The sequence below is a fragment of the Capra hircus genome, chromosome 22 (assembly GCF_001704415.2).
Source record: "Capra hircus breed San Clemente chromosome 22, ASM170441v1, whole genome shotgun sequence".
In the NCBI taxonomy this organism is placed as follows: Eukaryota; Metazoa; Chordata; class Mammalia; order Artiodactyla; family Bovidae; genus Capra; species Capra hircus.
In genome coordinates, this window is record NC_030829.1 from 43723388 (window position 1) to 43751328 (window position 27941).

General features: G+C 37.5%; 1 protein-coding gene across 1 annotated transcript in view; it reads left to right on the forward strand.

The window, feature by feature from the left end:
- The window catches only part of DNAH12 (dynein axonemal heavy chain 12), a 171174-nt gene that overhangs the window by 139701 nt on the left and 3532 nt on the right, over window positions 1-27941 (forward strand). The window contains exons 59-72 of the mRNA XM_018066673.1: window positions 2323-2495; window positions 4074-4214; window positions 8918-9076; window positions 9245-9389; window positions 11201-11351; window positions 11799-12052; window positions 12245-12385; window positions 16601-16738; window positions 18071-18304; window positions 18588-18776; window positions 20849-20952; window positions 22350-22554; window positions 26845-26982; window positions 27430-27521. Of these exons, the coding sequence (XP_017922162.1) occupies window positions 2323-2495; window positions 4074-4214; window positions 8918-9076; window positions 9245-9389; window positions 11201-11351; window positions 11799-12052; window positions 12245-12385; window positions 16601-16738; window positions 18071-18304; window positions 18588-18776; window positions 20849-20952; window positions 22350-22554; window positions 26845-26982; window positions 27430-27521 (2264 nt within the window). The remainder of the gene's footprint in view (window positions 1-2322; window positions 2496-4073; window positions 4215-8917; window positions 9077-9244; window positions 9390-11200; window positions 11352-11798; window positions 12053-12244; window positions 12386-16600; window positions 16739-18070; window positions 18305-18587; window positions 18777-20848; window positions 20953-22349; window positions 22555-26844; window positions 26983-27429; window positions 27522-27941) is intronic.

Genomic DNA, 27941 nt, shown 5'->3' on the forward strand with positions numbered 1-27941 from the left:
CACTGCTGAGTTTTCCAAATTTGCTGACCTATTGAGTGCAGCACTTTAATAGTATCATCTTTCAGGACTTGAAATAGCTTACCTGGAATTCCATGACCTCCACTAGTTGTAGTGATGCTTTCTAAAGTCCGCTCAACTTCAGACTCCAGGATGACTGGCTCTCGGCGAGTGATCACACCATTGTGGTCATCTGGATCATAAAGTTCTTTTTTGTATAGTTCTCGCCACCTCTTCTTAGTATCTTCTGCTTCTGTTAGGTCCATCCCATTTCTGTCCTTTATTGTGCCCATCTTTGCATGAAATGTTCCTTTGGTATCTCTAATTTTCTTGAAGAGATCTCTAGTCTCTCCCATTTAATTGTTTTCCTCTATTTCTTTGTACTGATCACTGAAAAGTAATCATTTTTTTTGCATTGATCACTGCAGTGGTAAATAGTACTTGGCTGAAAAGTTAAGGGTTAAATAACAGAAGAATTAAATGAGAATATTAAGATCATACTTTCTTTTGTAAAGATATCATTCATTTCCATTGTTGATAACTTTGTTTTACTTATAGTCAAGATGGAGCTTCAAAACTTACTTTTAATTGTAGTTATACTGTAATTTGGGGGAAAGTTTGCTTGTAAGGAACACAAACCCACTCAAATTGGGGATATTTTATTTTCCCAATTGTAGGAAGTACATGTAGGCCTCAGGAATGAAGGGAAAGTGTTAAATTTCTCTGCTCTTTGTCTCTCCTTTTCTCTAAGGTTCTGTGGTACTCATACATGCTTCATTCTGCTCCATCTGGAGACCAAGTTCTTTTCTGTAAAACTTCTATACTGTTACTTTGTACTTTTATCTTGCACATAGAAACCAACTCTGATACCACTGCCTTTTAGCTCTAAGGCTGAGCACCACCTGATTTCAGTTTTTGATGCTCCTGAAGATCTAATTCTCTGGAGGGAAAATGTATTAGCTAATATTGGGTCTGGTTCTGTGCCTACCACCTGATTGAATCAGCTGAAAACAGGATCATTCAGTATAAATTCAGCAGAGTTTGTGGATAGCATGTCCAAAGAAGGGAGAGTGGGTTGGAAAAGTGCTCTGTATGTTTTTCCTATAGAATATCAATGTATCATACTGAGTTGTCATTGGAATAACTGTTGTCTTAAAGAAATTTTTTTTTCTTTTAGAGATTGAATATCTATCTATACCCCTATTAGAAAAAAGTTAAAATTATGAGAATCTCACTGAAAAAAAAAAAGATGTTCTTAATGTAACAAGAACAACAAATAAACAGCCAACAAATACTTCCAAATTCTTGCTTCGCTAGACTTTGTGCTGGGTTCTGGTAACATGTTGGTGCCTTAAACCATACACGTATATACATACTTTCTCTCTCTCTCCTTCTCCTTCTGTCTCTGACCTATTAAAATAAAAGAGGGTGTTCAGTCACTAAGTCGTGTTGGACTCTTTGCCACTACATAGACTGTAGCACACCATGCTTCCCTGTCCTTCCCTATCTCTCTGAGTTTTCTCAAACTCATTTCCTCAAATGTCCATTGAGTTGGCGATGCCATTCAACCATCTCATCCTCTGTCACCCTCTTCTTCTCTCGTCCTCAATCTTTCATAGCATCAAGGTCTTTTCTAATGAGTCGGCTGTTCACATCAGATGGCCTAAACACTGGTGCGTCAGCTTCAGCATCAGTCCTTCCAATGATTCAGGATTGGTTTCCTTTAGGATTGACAGATTTGATCTCCTAGCTGTCCAAGGGACTCTCAAGAATCTTCTCCAGCACCACAATTTGAAAGCATCAGTTCTTTGGCACTCAGCCTTCTTTACGGTCCACCTCTCCCACACATATGTGAATACTAGCAAAATCATAGGCTTTGACTATATGGAACTTTGTTGGCAAAGTGATGTCTCTGCTTTTTAGTATGCTGTCTAGGTTTGAAAGAGGGTGAGTGACAATAGAAGATACACATCAGATTAAGGCAAAGAATAAGCAAAGATTGACAGCTTTGTCTTCCTCAAATAAGAAAGAGATAATTGATATGGGTAGTTACACCTTTGATCTGTAAAGATATTTTTCTTTCTTTTACTTTCCTTCTTTCCACTCTTTCTTTGTTCTCTTCCCTCTCTCCCTAGTTCTTTACTTCCTTTCTTTCCCTTTCTTTCTTTATAGATGTTTGCATAATAAAGCCCTTTCATGTAATCCATGCCCCTATAATTTTGTCATTAACTTAGGGGATATTTTTAATATAAATTTCATTGTATGAAATATATATAATTAAAACACATCTCCTATTTCTTCATCTTGATTTTTCTCTTCTTCCAGATTGCAGAAAAAACAGAACTCAAAATAGCAGAGTCTCGAGAAGGTTATAGACCTATTGCTAAACATTCATCAGTGTTATTCTTTAGCATTGCAGACCTGGCTAACATCGACCCCATGTACCAGTACTCTCTCATCTGGTTTGTGAACCTTTATATCAACTCTATTCATGACAGGTAAACATTCTCTAGCGTCATTCATTCTCCCTAGGTTGTATTTTCACCATCCTTTCTATTGAAAATATATAACTTTTCTTATTATTTATATAATACATATTCATTATTGACCATTACAAAATATGGGAAAGTGAAGGAAAGAAGGAAGGAAGGAGGGGAAGGAAGGGAGGAAGAAAGGGAGGGAGGGAAGAAAGAGAAAGCAAGCAAGCAGACCTCTCTTCTATTCTAAGCTTTATTTCACTCCTACTCAAGATTGAAGCATAGAGGGATTAGCTGTAGTCCTTTCCCCACATTTCCTTTAAGTATTTTGCTAAGGCAATAACCTATCTTTGCTAGCAACTCCAGTTTATCTTCCTCTAGCCTTGAGGTCCCTAAGAAGTTTCACCTCCACATTTCTAATCATTTGCTAGATGTTTTCACTTTAACCAATTAATGAATGTACACAGATCTTGGAATTAGACTGGAGTAAGGGATTAAATTTCAGTTCTTCCAAGGGATTAAATTTCAGTTTAGCTGAAATTTAATTTCAGTTAAATAGCTACACGAATATAGGCAAAACAGTTAACTTTTCTGTAATTGCCTCAATTTTCCTTATCTGTAAAATAGGGATAATAATAGCACCTACCTTCAAGAGTTCTTTTGAGAATTAAAAGATAATATTTGTAAAGTATTTTTTAAAATGTCTGATATTAAGTAACTCGTTTAGTAGAAAAAGAATATGATTTGAGCCTAGCGTATGTGTTCTACATGGGCTCTTGGTAGAACAGTCTTTCCTGAGTGATTGAAATCCCTAAGCTTTCCCAGCTGGGATTTGGAATTTGAATTAACTCACCCTACATGATGGAGGATATTCAAGCTGAAGAATTGACATAAATGTCAATAGCAAGTCGATGAGGATGTGAAGTCATCAGAACCCTCATGTAATATAGTGCGTCCACTTTGGAAACATTTTTAGAAGTGTATATATCTGAATTACTGTGCTGTACTTCAACTATACTTCAGTTAGAAAAACAATAATGCTGCCGTAAACATGCTGCTGGTGCTGCTGCTAAGTCGCTTCAGTCATGTCCGACTCTGTGCGACCCCATCCCTGGGATTCTCCAGGCAAGAACACTGGAGTGGGTTGCCATCTCTTTCTGGGTACGCATATCTTTTGAGTTTGTGTTTTTTGGAGTTTTTTAGGGCTAAATACTCAGAAGTGGAATTGCTGGATTGTATGGTAGTTTTATTTTTAATTTTCTTGAGAAACCTCTGTGCTGTTTTGCATAATGGCTGTACCAATTTACATTTCCACCAATAGTGCATGTAGGTTCCCTTCCAACGATAACATCTTCTATAGCTATAGTACAGTGTCACAACCAGAAAATTTACATTGGTACAATCCAGAGAGCTTATTCAGATTTCACCATTTTTTTATATGCACTTGTGTGTATGTATGTGTGTGTGTGTGTGTGTAGTTCCATGTTTTTAACAGTGGTTATTTTGATAAAATAAAACTTGTATGTTAATTCATGTGTAACTGATTTTTTCTTAGCTTTACTTGACTCAATATATTTTCCTTTTTTTTTAACCTTTCAGTAACAAATCCAAAATTTTGGAAAAGCGCCTAAGATATTTAAATGACCACTTTACATACAACTTATATTGTAATATATGCCGATCGCTATTCGAGAAGGACAAGCTATTGTTTTCCTTTTTATTGTGTGCCAACCTTCTTTTGTAAGTTACTTGCTTTTTCTTTATTTTAAAAACCTACCTGGAAAACCTAATCAGTGGCTTCTCACAGAAGGATAGCATGTTTTTTTTACCCTGTTTTTTAGTCATGAATTTAGTTGTTCATTTCTCTCTAGTAGTGTTGGTGTTTTTATGTTTGACTTTTAAAATGTGGGTTATACAAAACTCGAAAAATGTTCAGCAGTCTAGCTAATTCCTACAAAGCAAAAATCTGTGTAACTACCATTCATATCAGGAAATAGAATTTTTCAGGGAATCCCCTGGCATTCCAGCGGTTAGGACTTGGCACTTTCACTGCTGGGCCTGGTCAGAGAACTAAGATACCACCGTGTGGTGGGTGGCATGGCCAAAAGAAAAAACACAGGGTTTTTAGACTGGCTTCTTTCACTTAATATGCATGTAAAGTTCTCTGGGTCTTTTCATGGCTTGATGATTCATTTCTTTTTAGCACTGAGTAACATTTCATCGTCTGCATATACTACAGTTTATCTGTTCACCTACTGAAGGACATCTTGGTTGCTTACAAGTTTTGAAAAGTGTGAATAAAACTGCTGGAACCATTTGTGTGCAGGTTTTTGGATACATGTATGTTTTAGCTTATTTAGTTAAATACTAAGTGTGATTGCTGGATCGTTAATAAGCTTATTAAGGTTTTTTTAAAATTATTTTTTAATTGAAGGATAATTATTTGACAGAATTTTGTTGTTTTCTGTCAAACATCAGTATGAATCAGCCATAGGTATACATATGTCCCCCGCTTCTTGAACCTCCCTCCCATCTGTCTCCCCATCCTAGCCCTCTAGGTTGATACCGAGCCCCTGTTTGAGTTCCATGAGTGTGGAGAGAGTAACATGGAAACTTACATTACCATGTGTAATATAGATAGCCGATGGGAATTTGCTGTATTTAGTTTTGTAAGAGACTGTCTTCCAAGATATTCGATGTGGCACCTTAGCTTTTTAGGAATCTTGGCTTGTGGTCTTTGGGGTCCTGAATGTTGATACTGACCCACATTCTGGAAGAAGCAGGAACTCAGAAGCCAGCACATATTGAGCAGAATAAAGGGCTGGAGGAGTAATTTACTTTCCTATGGGACCATTAAATTATTAAAAGATTTTCCTTCTTGATTCATATTTTCTCTGTGAAAAATACTTTGAAATGGGTCCTAAGTGGAAGTTTAAACCCGTTTTACATAACAGGTCCCAGAAGAGACCCAACGAGTATATAGTGTACATCTCATAATCCATTGCGTTCTATCAGCAGTGAATGAGATTTCCTGTTGCTTCACAACCTTGCTAGCATTTGGTCTTGTCAGTGTTCTGGAGTTCACCATTCTAATAGATATGGAGTGTTGTCTTGTTTTAATTTTCAATTCACTAATGATATATGATAATGAAATTTGCTTATTTGCTATCTTTATATCTTTTTGGTGAAGTGTCTGTAAGGGCTTTTGTCCATTTATTAATCAGTTTGATTGTTCATTTTTTATTGTTGAATTGGATGACAGTCCTTTATCAGATACGTCTTTGGGAAATATTTTCTCCCAGCATGTGGCTTGCCTTCTCATTCTTTTGGCAGTGTCTTTCACAGAGCAAATGTTGTAAAGTTAAATGAAGTCCATCTTATCAATTCTTTCTTTCATGGGTCTTGCCTTTTGTATTGTAGCTAGAAAGTTATTGCCATACCTAATGCCTCCTAGATTTTTTCCTATGTTCTAGGAATTTCATAGGTTTTCTTCCCTGGTGGCTCAGAGGTTAAAGCATCTGCCTGCAATGCGGGAGACCTAGGTTTGATCCCTGGGTCGGGAAGATCCCCTGGAGAAGGAATTGGCAACCCACTCCAGTATTCTTGCCTAGAGAATCCCATGGGCAGAGGAGCCTGGTGGGCTACAGTTCACGGGGTCGCAAAGAGTTGGACATGACTGAGTGACTTCACTTTCACCTTCAATGCCTCCTAGATTTTTTCCTATGTTCTAGGAATTTCATAGGTTTTCATTTTACATTTAGGTCTATGATCCATTTCAAGTAAATTTTTGTGAAAGGTATGTATATATCTAAATATCTATCTATATGTATGTATCTAAATATCTGTCTATATAATTTGTATATGTTTTTCTTATTTTCCTTTGTTACACAAAGGGAAAACACTGTTAATGTTCTTTTGCACCCTTTTCTATTAATGTAAATGGAAATTACTCAGTAGAGATACCCTTTTGTTTTTTTAGCTTTATTAGATATAGTTGACATATCATGCAGTCTCCCCATTGTAAGAATACAGTTAGATGATTTTTTTGTGCACTTACACAACTGTGCAACCATCACCAAAATCCAGTTTTAGGATACTTCTATCATCCCCAGAAGTTTCCTTGTGGCAGTTTAGTCAATTCTTCCTCCTACTACCAGCCCCAGTAACACTCATCTGCTTTCTGTCTCCATAGTTATTCCTATTCCAGAAATTTTATGAATGAGACCTTAGATGGCCCAGAATATGATCTATCTTTGTCAATGTTCTATGTGCTCTTGAAAAGCCTGTGTAATTTTGCTGTTCTTGGGTGGAATATTCTAAAAAGAGTCAAGAAGGTTAAGATGGTCCATATATCTTCTATATTCTTGTTGCTTTTCTATTTGTTCAATTATTGAGAGATTTGGAATCTCTGCAGAGATTTCTCCTGCAGTTCCATCAATACTACTTTGTGTTTTGACATTTTGTTATTAGATGTGTAAATGATTAGGACTGTTATGTTCATCTGATAAATCTATTTGACCTTTTAAAATCCCTGGCAAAACCATTGCTCTGAAATCTACTTTCTATGATATTATTGTAGCCCCTCCAGCTTTCTTTTGAGTACTGTTAGCATCGTATATATTTTTCCATATTTTTACTTTTAACCTATTTGTTTTACATTTAAACAATATTTGTAGATAGCATGTAGTAGGGGCTTACTTGTTTTATCCAATCTGATAATCACTACCTTTAATAAAACAGTTTAAACTATTTATATTCAATGAGATAATAGAGTTGTATTTAAATTTACCATCTTATGATTTTATTTTCTGTTTTGCCGACCTATTCTTTATTGCATTTCCTCATTTTCTGTTTTTCTTTGAGTATTTTTGTGATTCCAGTTTATCTCCTTTGTTCATTTATTAGCTATAATTTTATGTTTTATTATTTTAGTGATTTGTTAGGGTTATAGCATATCTTTTGATTTGCATATATATATGACAGGTATAAGGTAAAAGGTATAAGGGGAGAGAGAAAAGTATATTTTTTTGTGTGTGTGTATGTGTTATATATTATATATATATATATAAAAGACCTTAAAACAATATACTTTCATCTCTCCCTTATAGCTTTTGTTTTATATTTCACTTGTACATCTGTTATAAAGCCTGCAGGACATTGCTCTTTTGCTCTAAGTAGTCAATTATTTTTTAAAGAGACAAATTATAGGAAAATACTTTTTATGTTTATCTACTAGTTAACCATTCCTGATGCTCTTTATTCTTTTTTGTTGATTCAAATTTGCGTCTCCTTGAAGCTTCCTTTAACATTTCTTATAGTATAAGTCTTCTGGTAATGGATACTTCAGGTTTTATAAACCTGAGAAAAATTCAGTGAATTTTTCTTTCAGATTTTAATTTTTTATCTCTGGAAGTTTCATTGATTATTTCTTTATATTGCCCACTTCTCTCTTCATTATGTTCATGTTTCGCTTTCACTCCTTGAGCGTATTTATAATAGCTCTTTTAACATTCTTGTCGGTATATCGTCTGTACCACTTCTATGTCTGTATCTACATACTGATTTTTCTCCTGGTTATGGATGCTGTGAATTTTGCTTTGGTAAATGCTGGGGTTTTTTAAATTATTATTTCTTTAAGAGCTCTAGACTTAATTCTGCTCTAGACTTTACTTTGCATGTACTTAAATTATAATGAATCATTTGACCTTTTCAAGCCTTTTTCTTTTTACAGTTTCTTACAGCAGTTTCAGAATAGACTTTATTCTACAGCTAGGTTAGCTTCACTACTAAAGTATAATCCCTCCAGTGTCACCACTGAACTGTCCTGGTGTTCAATCAAGATTCAAGTCTAGTTGGCAATAACTCATATCTTAAGTCCTGTGTGAGTTTTGATAGCTACTTAGTTTACAGCTCCTATATTCTTTGCCTGGGTTCAGCTCCAGATATTCTTTGCCTGGGTTCATAGATTTTTACCGTCCACATACATAACTTGGCATTTAACAAAAGAATCAAGAGGATATGTATGCAGATTTCCGGAGCTCCTTTTTCATAAATCTCCCTCCCTCTGATACTCTGCCCACAAATTCCAGTCACCTCAACCTTCCTTAACTCTGACCTCTTTCTCTTCAACTCCACAATACTCCTAGTTTCTGATTTTGATTTCCCCCTCCCCCACTTTATAGTCTGAAAAGTGCCTCCAGGCAGATAGCTGAGGCAATCATAGGGATCACCTTGTCTCCTTTTTTTTTCAGGTACCACAGTCCTTCACTGGCTATTATAATTTCTAAAAATAATTGTTTCTTTGATTTTTTTCCCTGGCTTTTCTATTTGTTAATAACAGTAGTATAAGTCAATTCTGATTGTTTTATCCACACTATAGAAGCAGAAATTGATTTCATTTAATGTTAAGACAATTTACAACAGTCCTTATTTTGGGAACACAGGGCAAAGAAAGAGATTGAATACCAGGAACTGATGTTTCTTTTAACTGGAGGAGTAAGTCTTAAGAGTGCTGAGAAAAATCCTGATCCAACTTGGCTGCAGGATAAAAGCTGGGAAGAAATTTGTCGTGCAAGTGAATTTCCTGCCTTCAGAGGACTCAGGTACTTGTTTAAACATGATGACTTAGCACTGAATGGTGATGGGTAAATCTGTAATCTAGTGATCTTTAAAAAACAGTTCTAAAACTGTCTTGATTCATCTCCTCATTCAATGATCTCTTTCAGTTTTTCTCAGTGAAAGGATAATTGTTAAGCTTTTCTTTCCCTTAGGGATCATTTTTATGACAATGTATCTGAATGGCGGGAAATCTATGACAGTAAGGAGCCACATAATGCTAAATTTCCAGCACCAATGGATACAAGGCTAAATGAACTACAGAAAATAATCATTCTTCGGTGCTTAAGACCTGATAAGGTAAAAAACAGATGGGTCCTATTTGGAACCCAGATAATCTGCCACTTATAAAACACTAGGTTTAAAGTTACTATTATCTGGTTACTTTAACCTTCATTTCAGATGCTCAGATGGGTTCACTGAGGTCCTTGGATCTGTAGGTTTATAGTTTTCTTCAACTTGAGAAAAGCTTTGGCTATTATTTCTTCAAATATTTTTTTGCCCATGATTTCAATTAAATATACATTACACTGCTTGATGAGGAGGGCATGGCAACCTACTCCAGTATTCTTGCCTGGAGAATCCCCATGGACAGAGGAGCTTGGGAGCCTACAGTCCATAGGGTCATACAGAGTCTGACACGAGAAGCAACTTAGCATGCATACTACTTGATATTATACCACAGGTGTCTGATACTCTGTTAATTAAAATTTTTGGTATCACTTTGCCTCAGTTGGACAGTTTCTACTGTTGTCTTTAAATGTGGTGATTTCTTCTTTTGTAGTGTCGAATCTGCTATTGTTCATTCGCTAAGTCGTGTCCGACTCTTCGCGACCCTATGACCTGCAGCACACCCGGCTTCCCTGTCCTTCACTGTCTCCCAGAGTTTGCTCAAACTCGTGTCCATTGAGTCAGTGATGCCATCCAACCATCTCATCCTTTGTCTGCCGCAAAGTAGACAGGCTCTAAATGGCTAAAAATCTGCGTATTTAGGCTATGTTTAAAACAGTTGAATATGTAATATTTTGAATTTGGTGCCAATGGACTTTTGAGCTAACAGGTTTTAGCCTACTGTGAAAAATAAACAATCTAGGGATGAGTACACAGAAGCTATTGTTGTCCCATTTATTTAACCATCTGATAAAGATGGCTCAGATGGTAAAGAATCTTTCCTGCAATGTTGGAGTGCTGGGTTTGATCCCTGGGTTAGGAAGATCCCCTAGAGAAGGGAATGGCTACCCACTCCAGTATTCTTGCCTGAAGAATCCCACGGACAGAGGAGCCTGACGGGTTACAATCTGTGGGGTTGCAAAGAGTCAGACACAACTCAGCAACTAATTATAATCTGTATTTTTCTTATTTTTAAGTATTAGGGTATAGACTAAGCTGCTGTAACAAAGAGACCTAAAATACAGTAGCTTAAATGAAATAGAAGTTAATCTCCATCTTTCCTAACAGCCCTGAGCAAATGCTTGAGGGCTGGCAGGGTACAGAGATTCTTAAGATCATCCAGAGACTCAGTTTCTTTTCTCGTGCTAGAGAAGTCTCCTGAAGTTCGGTCCTTGTCATCGAGATTGAAGCTAGCTCATAAACACCACATCTGTTGAACAGGAGAAGAGAGTGTTGAAAGCAAACAGATTCCTTATAAAAATAGAATCTGAAAAAAAAAAAAATAGAATCTGGAAGCTCCATATATAATTTCTATTTGTATTTCTCTGACCCAAACTTAGTCACTTGGCCACATCTTGCTGCATGAAAGGCTGGGAAAACTTGGGGTTCTGTTACCAAAAGGAGACACAGAATGGGACAGTTTACAGTCTCTGCTATACTGAATGAGATTGAACATCCTTTCACATGTTTAAGATCCATTTCTATTCCATTTTCTATAAACTGTTTATCTTCTTTGCTCATTGTCTCTTGGATTGTTAGTCTTGTCCATTACCTTATAGGTACTTTTTATATATTAGGAAAACTAGTACTTTGTCTATGATATACTGCATGTTTTTCTTGTCCATTAGACTCATAGTTTGCTCTTTGTTAGTTTTCAGGAAAAAAGTTGTTTTGTGAAGTAAAAATTAATCTAAAGATTGTATTTTTTCTCTCTTCAACAGATAACTCCAGCTATAACTAATTATGTAACTGACAAACTAGGGAAAAAGTTTGTAGAGCCTCCACCATTTGATTTGACAAAGAGTTATTTGGATTCAAATTGCACCATTCCCTTAATTTTTGTGTTATCTCCAGGAGCAGATCCCATGGCCAGTAAGCATAAACTATCAACTTTTGTTGTTGTTTAGTCACTAAGCTGTGTTCGAACCTTTTGTGACCCAGTGTACTGTAGCCTGCCAGGCTCCTCTGTCCATGGACTTTTTCCAGGAAGGAATACTGGAGTGGATTGCGAGTTCCACTGAGATCTCCAGGGGATCTTCTGCCCCAGGGGTCAAGCCTGTGTCTCCTGTGTTGGCATGTGGACTCTTTACAACCGAGCCACCAGGGAAGCCTACTGCCAACTTTAAGAAATTACAAATAAATCGTCTTGTTCAGTATCTATTTCCTGGATGATTATAAATCACTTAGTAAACTTGGTATTTATAAGGAAAAGTAATAATTAGAATTCTTCACAGTTAAATACTTGTGTATACTGAAACATAAAGCATATTTTATAATTTTAGATAAGCAGTGAAACCATTTATTTGTATGCCCTCTTAGGCCTGCTAAAGTTTGCAAATGATAAAGCAATGTCTGGAAATAAATTTCAAGCTATTTCACTGGGACAGGGACAAGGACCCATTGCAACAAAAATGATTAAAGCAGCAATAGAGGAAGGAACTTGGGTTTGCCTACAGAATTGTCACCTTGCTGTCTCCTGGATGCCCATGTTAGAAAAAATATGTGAAGATTTTTCTCCTGAAGTCTGTAACTCATCCTTTAGGCTTTGGCTCACAAGTTACCCATCTCCAAAAGTATGTTTATTTCTTATGGATTTTAGTACATTTATTTGGTTAACTATTACATTGTATATCTTAAATGCTTTACATTACAAGGTTTTAAAAATATTTTTGGAGTCCTCTCTTATACCTACTCTTAATCCACTATGCATTTTTAAGAGTTGAGTTGGTTATCTAGAGTAATGCTCTTTGTTTGTTCTGTCTCAGTTCCCAGTAACAATTCTACAGAATGGAGTCAAAATGACTAATGAACCTCCTACTGGTCTTCGGCTAAATCTCCTCCAGTCTTACCTCACTGATCCAGTTTCTGATCCTGAGTTTTTCAGTGGATGCGAAGGAAAGGAACTGGTAATATTCAGCCTCTGGAACTTTTAAAATGTGATTTACAGTGAAAAATAAGAGAACATAAATATTTTATCTAATACTAAACTTTACCCATTTCCTAAGAAGACAGAAATTGTACCTATCTTGTTCATCATTTTATTCCCAATAGTTTGTGTTCTGCTTCGCGTGTAGTAGATAGTCAAATAAATATTTGTTGAGTGGACAAACTGGAAAATTCTGAAGGAGGTGGGAATACCAGACCAGCTGACCTGCCTCTTGAGAAACCTGTATGCAGATCAGGAACAACAGTTAGAACTGGACATAGAACAACAGTTTGGAAAAACAACTGGTACCAAATAGGAAAAGGAGTATGTCAAGGCTATATATTGTCAACCTGCTTATTTAACTTATTTGCAGAGTACATCATGAGAAACGCTGGGCTAGAGGAAGCCCAAGCTGGAATCAAGATTGCTGGGAGAAATATCAGTAACCTCAGATATGCAGATGACACCACCCTTATGGCAGAAAGTGAAGAGGAACTAAAGAACCTCTTGATGAACGTGAAAGAGGAGAGTGAAAAAGTTGGCTTACAGCTTAACATTCAGAAAACTAAGATCATGGTATCCGGTCCCATCACTTCATGGCAAATAGATGGGGAAACAGTGGAAACAGTGGCTGACTTTATTTTTGGGGGCAAAATCACTGCAGATGGTGACTGCAGCCATGAAATTAAAAGATGCTTACTCCTTGGAAGGAAAGTTATGACCAACCTAGACAGCATATTAAAAAGCAGACATTACTCGTCAACAAAGGTCCGTCTAGTGAAGGCTATGGTTTTCCCAGTGGTCATGTATGGATGTGAGAGTTGGACTGTGAAGAAAGCTGAATGCTGAAGAATTGATGCTTTTGAACTGTGGTGTTGGAGAAGACCCTTGAGAGTCCCTTGGACTGCAAGGAGATTCAGCCAGTCCATCCTAAAGGAGATCAGTCCTGGGTGTTCATTGGAAGGACTAATGTTGAAGCTGAAACTGCAATACTTTGGCCACCTGATGTGAAGAGCTGACTCATTTGTAAAAGACTCTGATGCTGGGAAAGATTGAAGGCAGGAAGAGAAGGGGATAAAAGAGGATGAGATGGTTGGATGGCATCACTGACTCAATGGACATGGGATTGGGTAGATTCTGGCAGTTGGTGATGGACAGGGAGGCCTGGCGTGCTGCAGTTCATGGGGTAACAAAGAGTCAGACACGACTGAGTGACTGAACTGAACTGAGTGAATGAATATATCTTAGTTTGTACAAAAGTCCAACAGTGCCTTTAGCAGTCTATTTTCACATTATTTTTTATTGTTTCAACAATATGTGTGTTAGGTACCAGATATAAGGCAGTGAGAATAAAATAGACACCACCACCACCAAAAAAAATCTGTCTTCATGGAAATTCTAATAATAATGTTTTGACGTATTAATAACACTCTTCAATGTTGTTGTTTGGTCACTAAGTCATGTCTGACTGTTTGTGACCCCATAAACTGCAGGATGCCAAACTTCCCTGTCCTTCACTCTCTCTCTAAGTTTGCTCAAACTCATGACCATTGAGACAGTGATGCCATCCAACGACTCATTCTCTCTCACCCCCTTATTCTCCTGCCCTCAATCTTTCTCAGCACCAGGGTCTTCTCCAACAAGTCGGTTCTTTGCATCAGGTGGCCAAAGAATTGGAGCTTCAGCTTCAGTACCAGTCCTTCCAGTGAGTATTCAGGGTGGATTTCCTTTAGGATTGACTGGTTTGATCTCCTAGCTGTCCAAGTGACTCTCAAGAGTCTTCTCCAACACCACAGCTCAAAAGCATCAATTCTTCAGTCCTCAGCTTTCTTTATAGTCCAACTCTCACATCCATACATGACTACTGGAAAAACCATAGCCTTGACTAGATGGACTTTGTTGGCAAAATAACGTCTCTGCTTTTTAATATGCTGTCTATATTGATCATAACTTTTCTTCTAAGGAGCTAGCGTCTTTTAATTTCATGGCTGCAATCACCATCTGCAGTGATTTGGGAGCCCAGAATAATAAGGTCTGTCACTGTTTCCATTGTTTTCCCATCTATCTGCCATGAAGTGATGGGACCGGATGCCATGATCTTCATTTTCTGAATGTTGAGCTTTAAAAGCTAACTTTTTCCCTCTCCTCCTTCACTTTCATCAACAGGCTTTTTACTTCCTCTTCACTTTCTGCCATAAGGGTGGTGTCATCTGCATATCTGAGGTTATTGATATTTCTCCCAGCAATCTTGATTCTAGCTTATGCTTCATCTAGCCTGGCATTTCGCATGATGTACTCTGCAAGTAAGTTAAATAAGCAGGGTGACAATATACAGCCTTGATGTACTCCTTTCCCAATTTGGAACCAGTCTGTTGTTCCATGTCCAGTTCTAACTGTTGCTTCTTGACCTGCAGACAGATTTCACAGGAGGCACATAAGGTGGTCTGGTGTTCCCATCTCTTTAAGAATTTTCTACATTTTGTTGTGATCCACATAATCACAGGCTTTGATGTAGTCAATAAAGCAGAAGTAGATGTTTTTCTGGAACTCTCTTGCTCAGCCTTCTTTTATTTATCTTCTTCAACGTATCTGGTTGTAAAACAGTTTTGCACATGGTATTGAGGAGAGTAGCAGTTCCAATAAATAGCACTCCTCTTCTCTACCCAAATTCTTCCCAGTTAAGAAACAGGAAAAAAGAATAAATATATGGGAACCAAATTATAACCTTAATAACTGATATAGACTAGGTTGGAAGATTTGGCTTATATCTGTGAACAAATGAACGTAATATTACAGAACCCAGAATGAAACAGATTTATCTACCCAGAGGAACAGAGCAAAACTTCCTTCCTATCAGGAAGCTCACATCTAAGAAAGAAAAGGGAAAAGCTGAGCAAATCTTATTTGCTTAACTTTTCCCAAATTTACCCATTAGATAGGTACTCCTCTTTCTACCAGTGAGTTTAAGAACTTAGAAGATGCAGAAGTGTTACATTAATTGATGTTTCCCTACATGGAAGGAAGCATCAGTACTAAGAGAAAACCACCCTCTCCCTTTACACACAATGCATACTATGATAGTTATCATATTTGTCTATTTGAACTGGAAAAAGACTGATATTGCAGATAAAGGGTCGAATTCTTTGGAAGCCAGCTCGTTTCTTTCTGCTTGATGTGTGACCCCAGTTCTGAGCAATAATTTTGTTTGTAACTCTGGGACAAAGGGAGGATATTTGTGGTTTTAGCTGGAAAGAGGACTTAGTAGAGTGGAGAAGGTGGTATGGTGATCCTCCTACCCATCTTATGATGGCTTCTTTATGTCTTCAGTTGTGGAAAATCTTTTCTGCTGTTCCTCAGGTTGTTCTCATAGATAGCTGCTCTGTAAGCAGTGGTAACTTTGGTGCATCAAGGAAGGAGATGAGTTCAGGGTCTTCATATTCTACCATCTTGGCATGTCTCTCCAGCACTATTGCATTTTAATAATGTATAATGTTATTGCAGTTTGTCTAGCTTTGGAGGGTTTTGTTAAGTCATAAGATTTTTGTTTGTTTGTTTTAATATAAAGTGCCTACTGTTAACACTCTGGCTTCTTCCCCTCAGACTGTTCCCTGAAGGCACAATTACTCATTCTTTTCAGTGCCACAGTCCTGATCAGATTCTGTGTGATCCTTGCCCACCTGGCTAGTTTTCCTGCCAGATTACAAGCCCCTGGTAATTTGAGGCCTTGTTCATTCTTTCCTCTGTCCCCTCTGGTGAAGGGCTCCAAGCAGATGCTCTGTTGCTTTTGGGGGCCTTGTACCCAGACAGCTGTGGTGAGATCCATAGTAGGTTCTTAAAACATGGAGTCTGTTTAAGCAGGGTTTGTATCTGTGGCTGATGTAGGGGGTGCTGAGGCAGTTTGGGAGCCGTTTGCTCTGTGGACACAGCAGTGAGGCCTGCTTAGGCCTCTATCCACAGCCTTCCAAACTATCAGTGTACAAATGCAGACTAAGGGCAAGGCATACGTGTTTGTACAAGATATAGAAGTTGTGAGATTAATATTTTTTATAGTGAGGATTGTTTTAGATAGTCTTTCTAAATAAAAGTTTGTAGAGATATATAATCATAGAATCTCACAATGAAAGGTCATCAGTCCCCCTCATTTTAATAATGGAAATCTGATCAGAATTTTCTCTTGCATATTTTTGTCTTAAAGGCTTGGGAGAAGTTGCTGTTTGGAGTTTGCTTTTTTCATGCCCTTGTGCAGGAGCGAAAGAAATTTGGTCCTCTTGGGTGGAATATTCCATATGGATTTAATGAATCCGATTTACGTATCAGTATTCGACAACTACAGGTAAAATTAGAAAGACTAATATTGATGGAGATTACTGTGTACCAGGCCCTAGGCAATTCCCTTTGCTTAGAATAACTTATTCACTTCTCCCAACAAAACGAATAGCTGGCTGGATGGCAGTAATAATTATAATTTTGGCTTACAAAGAATGTTTTTCCATCTGAGTTTTTCTGCCGCAAATAATGGGAACCCTGATTCAAACTGGCTTAATCCATAGTGAAACTTTTTATCTCATGTGAAAAAGAGTTGCAGAGGAAAGACAGATTCTGGAGTGGGTTTTTCAACAAAAGTGTTGCTATCAAAGACCCTAGTTCTTTCTTTTGGTAGTGCCCTCCTCAGCATTGGCTTTCTATAGGCCCTCACTATACTCTCCTCTTAGCTTCTTCTCAGTCAAATCTACAATTTACCTCTATCAGTCAACAAAAACAGTAGAAAAGGAATCTATTGATGGAATATTGTGTAGGTCACAGAATCACCAAGATGGCTGGACAGCCATGGCATCCAGTGTCATATCGAGAATCATACCATGTCTGGTAGGAGCATTCCTTCTGCCCCTGTTAAATATCAGACACTGCAGCTCTCATAGGTGCCACTGAGACTTTCATCTGCTGCACATTCTCTGATGTCATCAAAAAAGATCTTTTGTTCTCCCTGCTTCTTTGCACACTAAACTCCAGTTCAGTCCAGCACGGCTACATCTGAGATTCCAAGCCCAGGTCACAGGGCTAGGCTTTAGCCATAAGGGGACTGAGAAAGTGAGTGATCAGGTTTTTTCAGTCTCTGTAGACTCGCAGTGAAACATGAGACGTATGAGATGGTCAGCATCCTCCGACAAACAAACAAAAGAACAAATGTCCACTGTTAAGTTCCAGCTCACTCAGACTGTGACTAGGCACTAGACTGCTCACTAGGCACATTACTCACATTACCTGCATGAATTCCAGTCCTCGCAGCAACACCGTACGGTGGGTATTGTCCCTGTTTTGGAGAAAACCAAAGGTAAGAAGTGAATTTACCCATTGACGTAGGATTTGAACTTAAGTCTGTTCAATTCCAATACTTTCCCATCATTTCTGTCACGTTGTACCAACCATATCAATCCAACTAGAGAACCACAGGATACTGTATATTCTGCCTCTTTGCTGTGATAAGGGCCTTAACAACACGAGGCTTTAAAACAACCTTGCTGATAGTTCTTCCAGCCCCACTTCCATGTGTATAGATTGATCAGTGACTGATTGATTGATTGATAGGTATTTAAAGCCATGTTAAAATGGAAATCAAGTGAAATACAATATGATTTTTCTCATTTCATTTTTTTCTTTGTTTCAGCTATTTATCAATGAATATGATACAATTCCATTTGAAGCCATCTCTTACCTGACTGGAGAGTGTAACTATGGAGGAAGAGTGACAGACGACTGGGACAGACGTCTCCTCTTAACCATGCTGGCTGACTTCTATAACCCACACATAATCGAAAACTCTCATTATAAGTTTTCTCCTAGCGGAAACTATTTTGCCCCTCCCAAAGGCACTTATAATGAATACATTGAATTCATTAAGGTAACTGATATCACTGAAAATAGGGTTAGATTCAAGTGTGATTTTCTTAAAAGCAAACAGTGAAGTAGTCCCCCATAATGTATAGAATTAGACAAGTATCAGGAACAATCAGCTTTCGATACAGTGTTTTTGTTTCTAGTAGCTACTGAGAATTGGAAAAGTTTGATCCCTTTGTTGTTTGATGTTTAGTTGATTTTTAACCCTTTTCGGTCTGCACATGTCTACCTTATGAATTAACGTACCCAATTAAACTGTAATGCTTGTTGAATTTATTTTCTGGTAGAAACTTCCTTTTACTCAACACCCGGAGATATTTGGATTACATGAAAATGTTGATATCTCCAAAGATCTTCAACAAACGAAAATCCTCTTTGAGTCCTTGCTTCTCACACAAGGAGGCTCCAAACAAACAGGATCCTCAGGAAGCACTGACCAGATTCTACTAGAAATTACCAAAGATATTCTCAACAAGGTAATATTTAGCTTAAAATGTGTTACTTGGAATATAACATAAATCAAAATGGGACTGAAATGTCAATCTGAAAATTCCAGGTAGCAACATTATGCCTGAGTGAGGTACTTAGCTTTTCTGAACATTAGTTTCCAAACTAGAAAAGTGGTGATAATAGTGCCACCTGTGTAAGGTTCTGGTGAACATTCAGGGTATCATTAATTTGAAGCCCTTTGCATAATGCCTGGCAAATATTACGTTCCTAGTAAGTAGAGTTGTGGAGCTCCTGAATTTCTTAGCATTTCTAAATAAAGATGGTGGACCTACTCTCTTTTTAAATGGGGGAAACTGTCTGAACTTGCTGGTTCAAGAATGGAATGCTGTTTAATCTAGACCTTCAGAAGTGAGGAGGCACAGGGAGGTAAAAGCAGCGCTAAATTAGCAGCTACAGCTTTCCCCCCCCCCATACTGCATTCCAATGTACTTTGCCCTGGGAGAATGGAATGGTGCTCTCTTTTCTCACTTTTTTCTGCCTTAAATTGAATAAAGAACTACTAAGAGGACTTTTTAGCCCCAAGCAGAGATCTTCACAGCTCCTCTCCAGGATGAGCACTATAATTATCCCCGAATTTCAGCATCAGGCACTCTGACAGAGCACAGCCTGACCCTGCTCTAACTGCCTTGTAAGTCCACGGATGGCGCCTTGTCTCCTCTCCCAGTCGGTGCCCTTGCCTTATACCACCCTTAAGCAGAGCCTACTCAGGCCTAGAAGCTTCAGTCTGGCTATGGCCACTGGAGACAAGTAGTGAGCAACATTGCCTGCTGCCCTAGGATGAAAGCAAACTAACGTTCTCCCGCCTCTACCTGTGGATTGCTGCTTCTCACCCCCAGACCCTTCTGCTTGTGTGAGTTATGTCTTTGGGGAAAGGTTCTTGTCCTCTCAAAATGGTGGCTCTTACAAGACCCCAATAAGAAGTTACCTGGCAATGGCATATGGGACTTAATTGGGGTAGAATGGTGTGCTGACCGACAATTGGTGTCATGCTTTGAATGATGCCGTCTAGTGTGACCTGAAATTCTTTTGCACCACCAAGGGCCATCACCTGGGGATAGTCTGGGTGCTCAACTTTTTAGTTTGGCATATTCCTCATAGGGAAATTTCTTGTAGGGAAATTCCTCTAAGAGTGCAAATGCCAGTGTCAGGGGGCCTGGTCACAGCCCCAAAGTCCTCGTTATCACTTCTTCTCAACCATCTCTGAGATGCCTCATTAAAATCAGATACTCAGTGACTTTCTTTCTCCCTAAGCTCTGGAACCTTGCTACACTTACACATTAATTATTTGGTAGTGGTATAAACAAAGCTATTTTGGGCCTGTTGATAATTTATTGAAATAAATAGAAAATAGTTGTGAAATGATATATTGGTTGTATTATAGGAAAATAAAATCCAATTTATGAAAGAAAATTATACAACTTTTTAGAAATATATATCTTCTACTCAGTGCTATATCCTATAGGAAAGAGCATGGGCCTTAGTGTTAGAGACCTATGGATTTAAACAGACTGCTTCTGAATTGTGTACCTTTAGCCATTTACTAATGGCAGTGGCACCCCACTCCAGTACTTTTGCCTGGAAAATCCCATGGATGGAGGAGCCTGGTAGGCTGCAGTCCATGGGGTCGCTAAGAGTTGGACACGACTGAGCGACTTCCCTTTCACTTTTCACTTTCATGCATTGGAGAAGGAAATGGTAACCCACTCCAGTGTTCTTGCCTGGAGAATCCCAGGGACGGGGGAGCCTGGTGGGCTGCCGTCTATGGGGTTGCACAGAGTTGAACACAACTGAAGCGACTAAGCAGCAGCAGCAGCAGGCATTTACTCCACCTCTCTGTACTTAAATGTTCTCATCTGTAAAATGGAGATAGTAATAGCCACCTGAAACTGTATGGCAAGGATTACATAATATTTGGAAAGCACTTAACATAATTCTTTGCACATAGTAAATGCCTAATGTTAACTATTATTGATATTATAGCCAAATGACACTGTCCATTTTGAGAGTAATATGTGATCTTCAAATTTTATTCTCTTAGCTACCAAGTGACTTTGACATTGAATCAGCACTGCTCAAGTATCCTGTGAGATATGAAGAGAGCATGAATACTGTGTTAGTGCAAGAAATGGAAAGATTTAACAAGTAAGGAGCTCTACACCCAGTGGTTCAGAAAGCTACCAGCCAAAGTTGATAAAAAGATACACCAGTATTGAATCAAAATTTTAAGAAAAAATTATCAAAACTTTCCATTTAGTTAGAATTTGTCTCCTTTTTCAGAGTTGCATACTGCCCCAGAAGGGAGCATACCTTCTCTAATGTAAAAATGATGATGAAAAAAGAGATCTGGTTAAAAATATTACTGGTTAAAAATATTCATTAATCATAATTTTTCATCCATCTATTGCTCTTCTCCTCAGGAAGTAAAGCTGGAATGACCATTATCTAAGCCTTTGTGTAGATACATATTTAGTCATTTTTCTGCCCGCCTTCTTCCTAAGTCTAATCTAGATTGGTTAGGTACCCTAAAATAGCAAGCAGATTATTTGCTTTGAATGTTTAAACTGAATTTTGTAAAGCTCAATACTGGCTTAAGGAATGGAGAATTGTTTTGGTTATGAATTTTCTAGTGTTTCCAAGTTTAACTTTCCAGACTTATTGACTTTTTAAAATAAAAGATATTAAAACCCTATGATACCTTAATGAATTTAGTATCTCTTATACAAAGACTTATACATCTAGACTTATACATCTTATATATCTAGACTTGCCTGGTGGCTCAGTTGTAAAGAATCTGCCTGCCAGTGTAGGAGACATGGGTTTGACCCCTGGCTCAGGAAGACCCCCTGGAGAAGAAAATGGCAACCCACTCCAGTATTCTTCCCTGGCAGATCCCATGGACAGAAGAGCCTGGCAGGCTACAGTCCATGAAATCACAAAGAATCAGACACGATTGAGCGACTAAACAACAACAGCAATGCAAAGACCATACGTGTTTGTACATAATAGCATATTGTCTCTCAGTTGCTTAGGCTTATAGCCTAAAACCCTCACTTGAGGTATATTTATGATGTTCTTAGAATTTTGGGCCTAAGTGGGAAGCAAAGTACTCATAAGGGTATGAATGAATATGCACTTTAGATTTTTATGCAGTGTTACCAAAAGTTTGAACCATTGCATTGTCCCTTTATAACTTTTCCCATATTTGCATGTCACCTGTAACATTATTTACCTGATATTTTCCCTTAAATCATTCTCTGTTTAAATTAGCCTGGTCTTAAGCAATAATACCCAGAAAGCAATTTTGATATGCAAGTTATATTATTTTCTATATTTAAAAAATCCATATATAATAATTAAAATGAAAAATGTTCATCCAAGTATCACCTAAAATTACCTTACATTATGAAGTGGGAGGTGACCAAATTTGGGGAAATACTCCCATAAAACCGTGAATGATATCCTGCTCTTTCTTCTGGATAGACTGTATATTGATATTTATTATCATATATATGATGATAACACAATTGCTTTCCTTGCAGCTTAATTAAAACTATACGCAGCACTCTACAGGACCTTGAAAAAGCTATTAGGGGTGTGGTCGTGATGGATTCTGCGTTGGAGGCACTGTCTGGCAGTCTGCTTGTTGGAAAGGTTCCAGAAATATGGGCGCAACGCTCATACCCAAGTCTTAAACCCCTAGGAAGTTACATCACAGATTTTCTAGCCCGGTTGAACTTTTTACAGGTTAAAAGTTATATATAATTTATACATACTATTTCATTTTTCTGCTTGACTGAAGAGATACTAGAAATTGCCTGTGGTCACTTGAATGTCTCTGAGTTAGATGAAATGGATAAGTAGTTTCATGGTAATCTAACCAAAATTTTAGAGTATTGAGACGTACACGTATTTGAAAGTGCTAAGTAGAAAATTAAAATGTTATGTTACCCAAACTCAAGTAATACGTGACAGTTATATTTCTGAAGATTCTGTTTGTGGTTTCTGTGACCACAACTTGGTCTTATGATTTTGATGCTGACAGTAAATCACAAAAAGAGCCTGAGGCTTGGATTAATCAAGAATTGGCCATTATATAGAAACCAGTGCCTCTTATCTCTTATCTCATAAAGCCAGGGAAAAGGTGAGTGCTTTGAAATCTCTAAACCCTTCACCCCCAAACTCAGAGGTAAAGGATATGTGGTTGATGCTTACATGGGGATAGTTGGTGGGGAGAGCCCCCGGAATACATTTTGGAAATTCATATATATGATCTTTCAGTTTTCAGTTGCCCCTTTATTATATGAAAGCTCTATTAGTTTTACTATAGAAACTAATAATAAAACAGACATATTTGTGAAGATGTGGATAGAGAGGCTTTCTCATAAACATCCCTTTTTAATTTTTGCCAGTCTGATAGATCAGTCATATCTTATTGTTTCAAGTTGAGTTTCTTTGATTTTTAGTGAGTCTGTGCTTCTTTTTGTATGTGTACTTGCCATTTGTATTAATATTTTCTCCTGTGAATTGCTGTTCATCTCCTTGATCAATTTTTCATTGGACTATTTTTGTTTCTTTTTATAAAAAATTTGAAGGTTACTTTCCATTTACAGTTATTCCCAAATGTTGGCTTTATTCTCCATGTTGTACCAATACCCTTGAGCCTGTCTTAGCACCCAATAGCCTGTGCTTCCCAGTCGTCCATCCCTATACTGCTGCCCATCCCCCCAACTGGCAACCACTAGTTCTCTATTTTTGTGAGTCTGCTTCTTTTTTTTTTTTTTCCTATATTTACTTAGTTTGTTATATTTTTTAGATTCCATATATAAGTGATATCATACGGTATTTGTCTTTCTTTGTCTGACTTATTTCATTTAGCATAACATATTTCAAGTCCATCTTTGTTGCTTCAAATGACAAAATTTTATTCTTTTTAATGGCCAAGTAGGATTCCATTGTTTGTGTATACCCTGTCTTCTTTATCTATTGATTGACACTTAGGCTGCTTCCACATATTAGCAATTGTAAATAATGCTGCTATGAACATTGAGGTGCATGAATGTTTTCAAATTAGTGGGGTTTTTCCCCCAATATATATCCTAGAGTGGAGTTTCTGGGTTATATGTTAGTTCTCTTTTTTAGTTATTTGAGAAACCTCCATACTGTTTTCCATACTGCCTGCATCAATTTACATTCCCATCAACTGTGTACAAGGGTTCCCTTTTCTTCACATCTTCGCCAACATTTGTTATTTATTTTCATTTTGGTGATAGCCATTCTGACAGGTGCAAGGTGGTATCTCATTGTGGTTTTGAACTTGCATTTCTGTGATGATTAGTGATGTTGAGCATCTTTTCATGTACCTGTTGAGCATCTGCATCTGCTGTTCGGAAAAATGTCTGTTCAGTTCTTCTGCCTATGCTTTAATTGGGCTGTTTGTTTGATGTTGAGGTGTATGAACTACTTACATATGTTGGGTACTAATCTCCTATTGGTCGTATCATTTGCAAATATTTTCTCCCATTCAATACGTAGTCTTTTCATTTTGCTGATAGTTTCCTTTGCTATGCAAAAACTTTTAAGTTTAATTAGGTCCCATTTGTTTATTTTTGCTTTTATTTCTTTTACTTTAGGAGACAGATTCAAAAAAATCTGCTGCGATTTATGTATAAGTGTGTTCTGCCTGTGTTTTCCTCTAGGAGTTTTATACTGTGTGGTCTTACATATAGGTCTTTAATGCATACTGAGTTTATTTTTTTGTATGGTGTTAGAGAATGTTCTAATCTCATTCTTTTACATGTCGCTGTCCAGTTTTCCCAGTAACAATTATTGAAGACACTGTCTTTTCACCTCCTAATGATTCTTAGAATTAACAGATTAAACAAATGAGTGGTCTGGAGTTTTTTCCCCCCTTTTCTCATTTCTCTCTCACTGTTCACCCTGCTTATCTTCCTTTCCTCCAGCCTGTGCCTTTTTTTTTTTAAAGTACTTTGCACACTGGCTGGCATCTCAGATTAAATCTGGAATCCAACATTTAGTATGTATGTGACTTTGAAGAAGATACTCATCTTTTTGCACCCTGATTTCCTCATTGGCAAAATGGGAGGAATAATACCTAACTCACTGAATTATGGACTAAATGAGGTGATGCATGTAAATCACCTAGCTCCTGGCATGCACTAAACAGTAAATGGTAGCTAATTCAGAGATTTTATGGATATATAAGTAGCTGATCCAGACATTCATGACATTCTTGGCTAAATGAAGACCTGAAGTGAGCAAGGGGATGTTCTATATACTTGCTTTCTGGGTTCTTACAGCTTTCTCTGCATGGTGCTCATTCTGCCTGGCTTGTACCCTTACTGAGCTCCATCTCTGTCTTTACCTCTTCTTGATCTGGCAGCTTGTACAGTTGCAACATCTCCAGCAGTGGTTTGTTCTCGGAGACAAAGTTCATTTTATTGATTCATCTGTTCATTCAAATGTGAATTGAGACTCACTTTGTCCAAAGCATCTTGTCGTTAGACAGGGTTGCCAGGTTGCCTTCGGTTTGCCAATAGCCCTCAGATGATACCCTATGTATCTAAGAAAAAGTTAATTCATTATAGTAAGGGATGTGTCATAAAAGACTGACATGTAAAATGCTCTGGGAATTCAAAAAAGGGAGAGAGTTTTTTTTAACATAAGAAAGCAGTTGTTTTTTGGATGAGGTAGCATGTGAGCTGGTCTAAAGGATGAATGGTTTTGGACACTGCAAATAAAGGAAGAGGGCTTAGAGACACCTGTAGGATGAAAGACAGTATATCATTTAGGATTGATTATTTAGTAAAATTTTTGATGAAAACAAAAATTAAGTTCATTCCTTCATGTAACTGAAAAATCCAGGGAGTAAAGTGACTCCAGGCAACTTTTGACCTAGGGTGCAAATGCAGTTACCTGATCCTGGCATCTTGCCCTTCATTGCTTGGCTTCAGTCTCTGTGGGTTAACTCCACTCTATGTTCTTGTTTGATGGCAGCAGGATAGCAATAGAAGCTCTGGCCTCATATCCACAAAACTGTTCAGAGTGAATCTTTTTCCCCAGAAGTCCCAGCAAGAGTCTGTACATCTCTGGCTTTGATTGGGTTACATGTCCATTCCTGAATCAGTCACTATGACTGGAGTATGATCAACTTGGCATGAATCACACACCCACGCCAGAAGGAGTGGTGTTTCAGTTGAAATGTTAGGAGGATTCATCCCATAGAGGGATATAAGAGTCGTGCCACTTTAAGATAAACAGAAAAAACAGCAGAAGTTTACCAACTGCAGAGAAGAGGCCACCATTTGATCAGAATGTCAGATGTTTAAAGGGGAACTAAAAGGGATAGATATATGAATACAATTTGGGACCAGCTTATGAAGTATCTTGAATGGGAGACTTGAGGTGTTTTAGGCTTTACTTTGGTAGGGTAGTAGTAGATCACTGAAGTATTATATGAGATGTTGAGCCATCCAAACCATGCATGGAGAGGTGTACTCTGGCAGCATCATTATAGATGTATTGAGCAGAGAAAGGGAAGAAACAAAAAGAGGTACACATGATTGGGAAAGAAGACCAGTATATCTAAAGTGGGGCCAGAATCGTGGTGTGGAGGCAGGGAGGTTAAGAGAATCAAGGAATTGGAACCAACACATGAGGGCTATAGTTAGACAATATATAGGATTTCTAAAGATGGCTGCTTTTGAGTGGGATTAAGTAATATAGTAAACCCTCAAATAATTTACATTTGTCTTTTTACAAAAGATTTTAATCTTTCACAACAAATAAAGTTTGTTTTATTCAGGTTAATGTTAAAATTAGTTTGAATTTCCCAAGAAGAGTAACGGGAAGGGATAAAAGGTAGGAGGGCCAATAAAGGTTGTATGTGTGGTGTCAGGAAAGAGAGTTCTGTGATGGAAAGTGTGGGCAGCATACACAGAAACCAGAATCAGTAATTGTATGTCAGGTAATTCTTGAGTAAGTAAAAGGAACATAATGTTTGTTTTTCTTTTATAGGACTGGTATAATTCAGGAAAACCTTGTGTGTTTTGGCTCTCAGGCTTCTTTTTCACCCAAGCCTTTTTAACTGGAGCAATGCAGAATTATGCCAGAAAATATACCATCCCTATTGACTTACTGGGATATGAATTTGAGGTACAGTAAACTCCTTAAACTCCAGAGCATATCATTACATCAAAGGCATGTATTTAAGCAAGGAGGACATTAAGAATTCATATTTTTATTGCCCATTGCAAATAATTCTTCTTCTTTCCATTCTTTGTATTTATGAAGAAAGTATATAGTATTTGCCTTGCTGTCTCCATGAGAGAATTTTTATACATCTCAATATTCAATTCAAATAATCCAACACTGCTTTTCTAATTTAGTGGAAATCAGTATGATATACAGTAAAACCAGATAAAATACTTTAAAAAGAACTGTATTATTTTAAAATTATATTTCACTGAGAAAAAATATAGTTTAAGAAGCTATTATATGGACAAGTTTCTCTGAATGTGTTCTGAAAATTTAGGTAATACTTTCTTTATGAGACATTTACCTAGGGAGGAAATCTCTACTAGCATTTGTTTCTGCCTTCAGGTTATTCCTTTTGATACCTCTAAGGAAGCACCAGAAGATGGTGTTTATATCCATGGATTATATCTTGATGGAGCCCGCTGGGACAGAACAAGGTCAGTAGTTTCAACTGCAAAGACTCTTTAGTTGTAGCTGAATCATAGGTGAGATAAGCTGTCTGCTGCCCTTCACCCCTGCCATCCTCCACAGCCAAAAGGCTTCTTCTAGAGAATATGACAAGTAATAGATAATATTAGAATTCTTGCCATAAATCATTATTCAGGCTGAAGCAATTAGTAAGTGAGTAATTTTAGGTTCTGAACAATTTTGAGTTAATATTTCAATGGTCTTACCAGTAGAAAAGTTAGTTGAATTTATTTTCCTTCTTCTGTTTTATGAGTTACCTTCTGTTTTGTAATGTGTAGGAGCACCTCACTTTTAAATAATTTACAGTTATAGTAAAGGTCCCATTTCTACTGGTGAATGGAAAACTTTTTCTTATATTTTGATGATATAATAAATAAATATTTAGAATA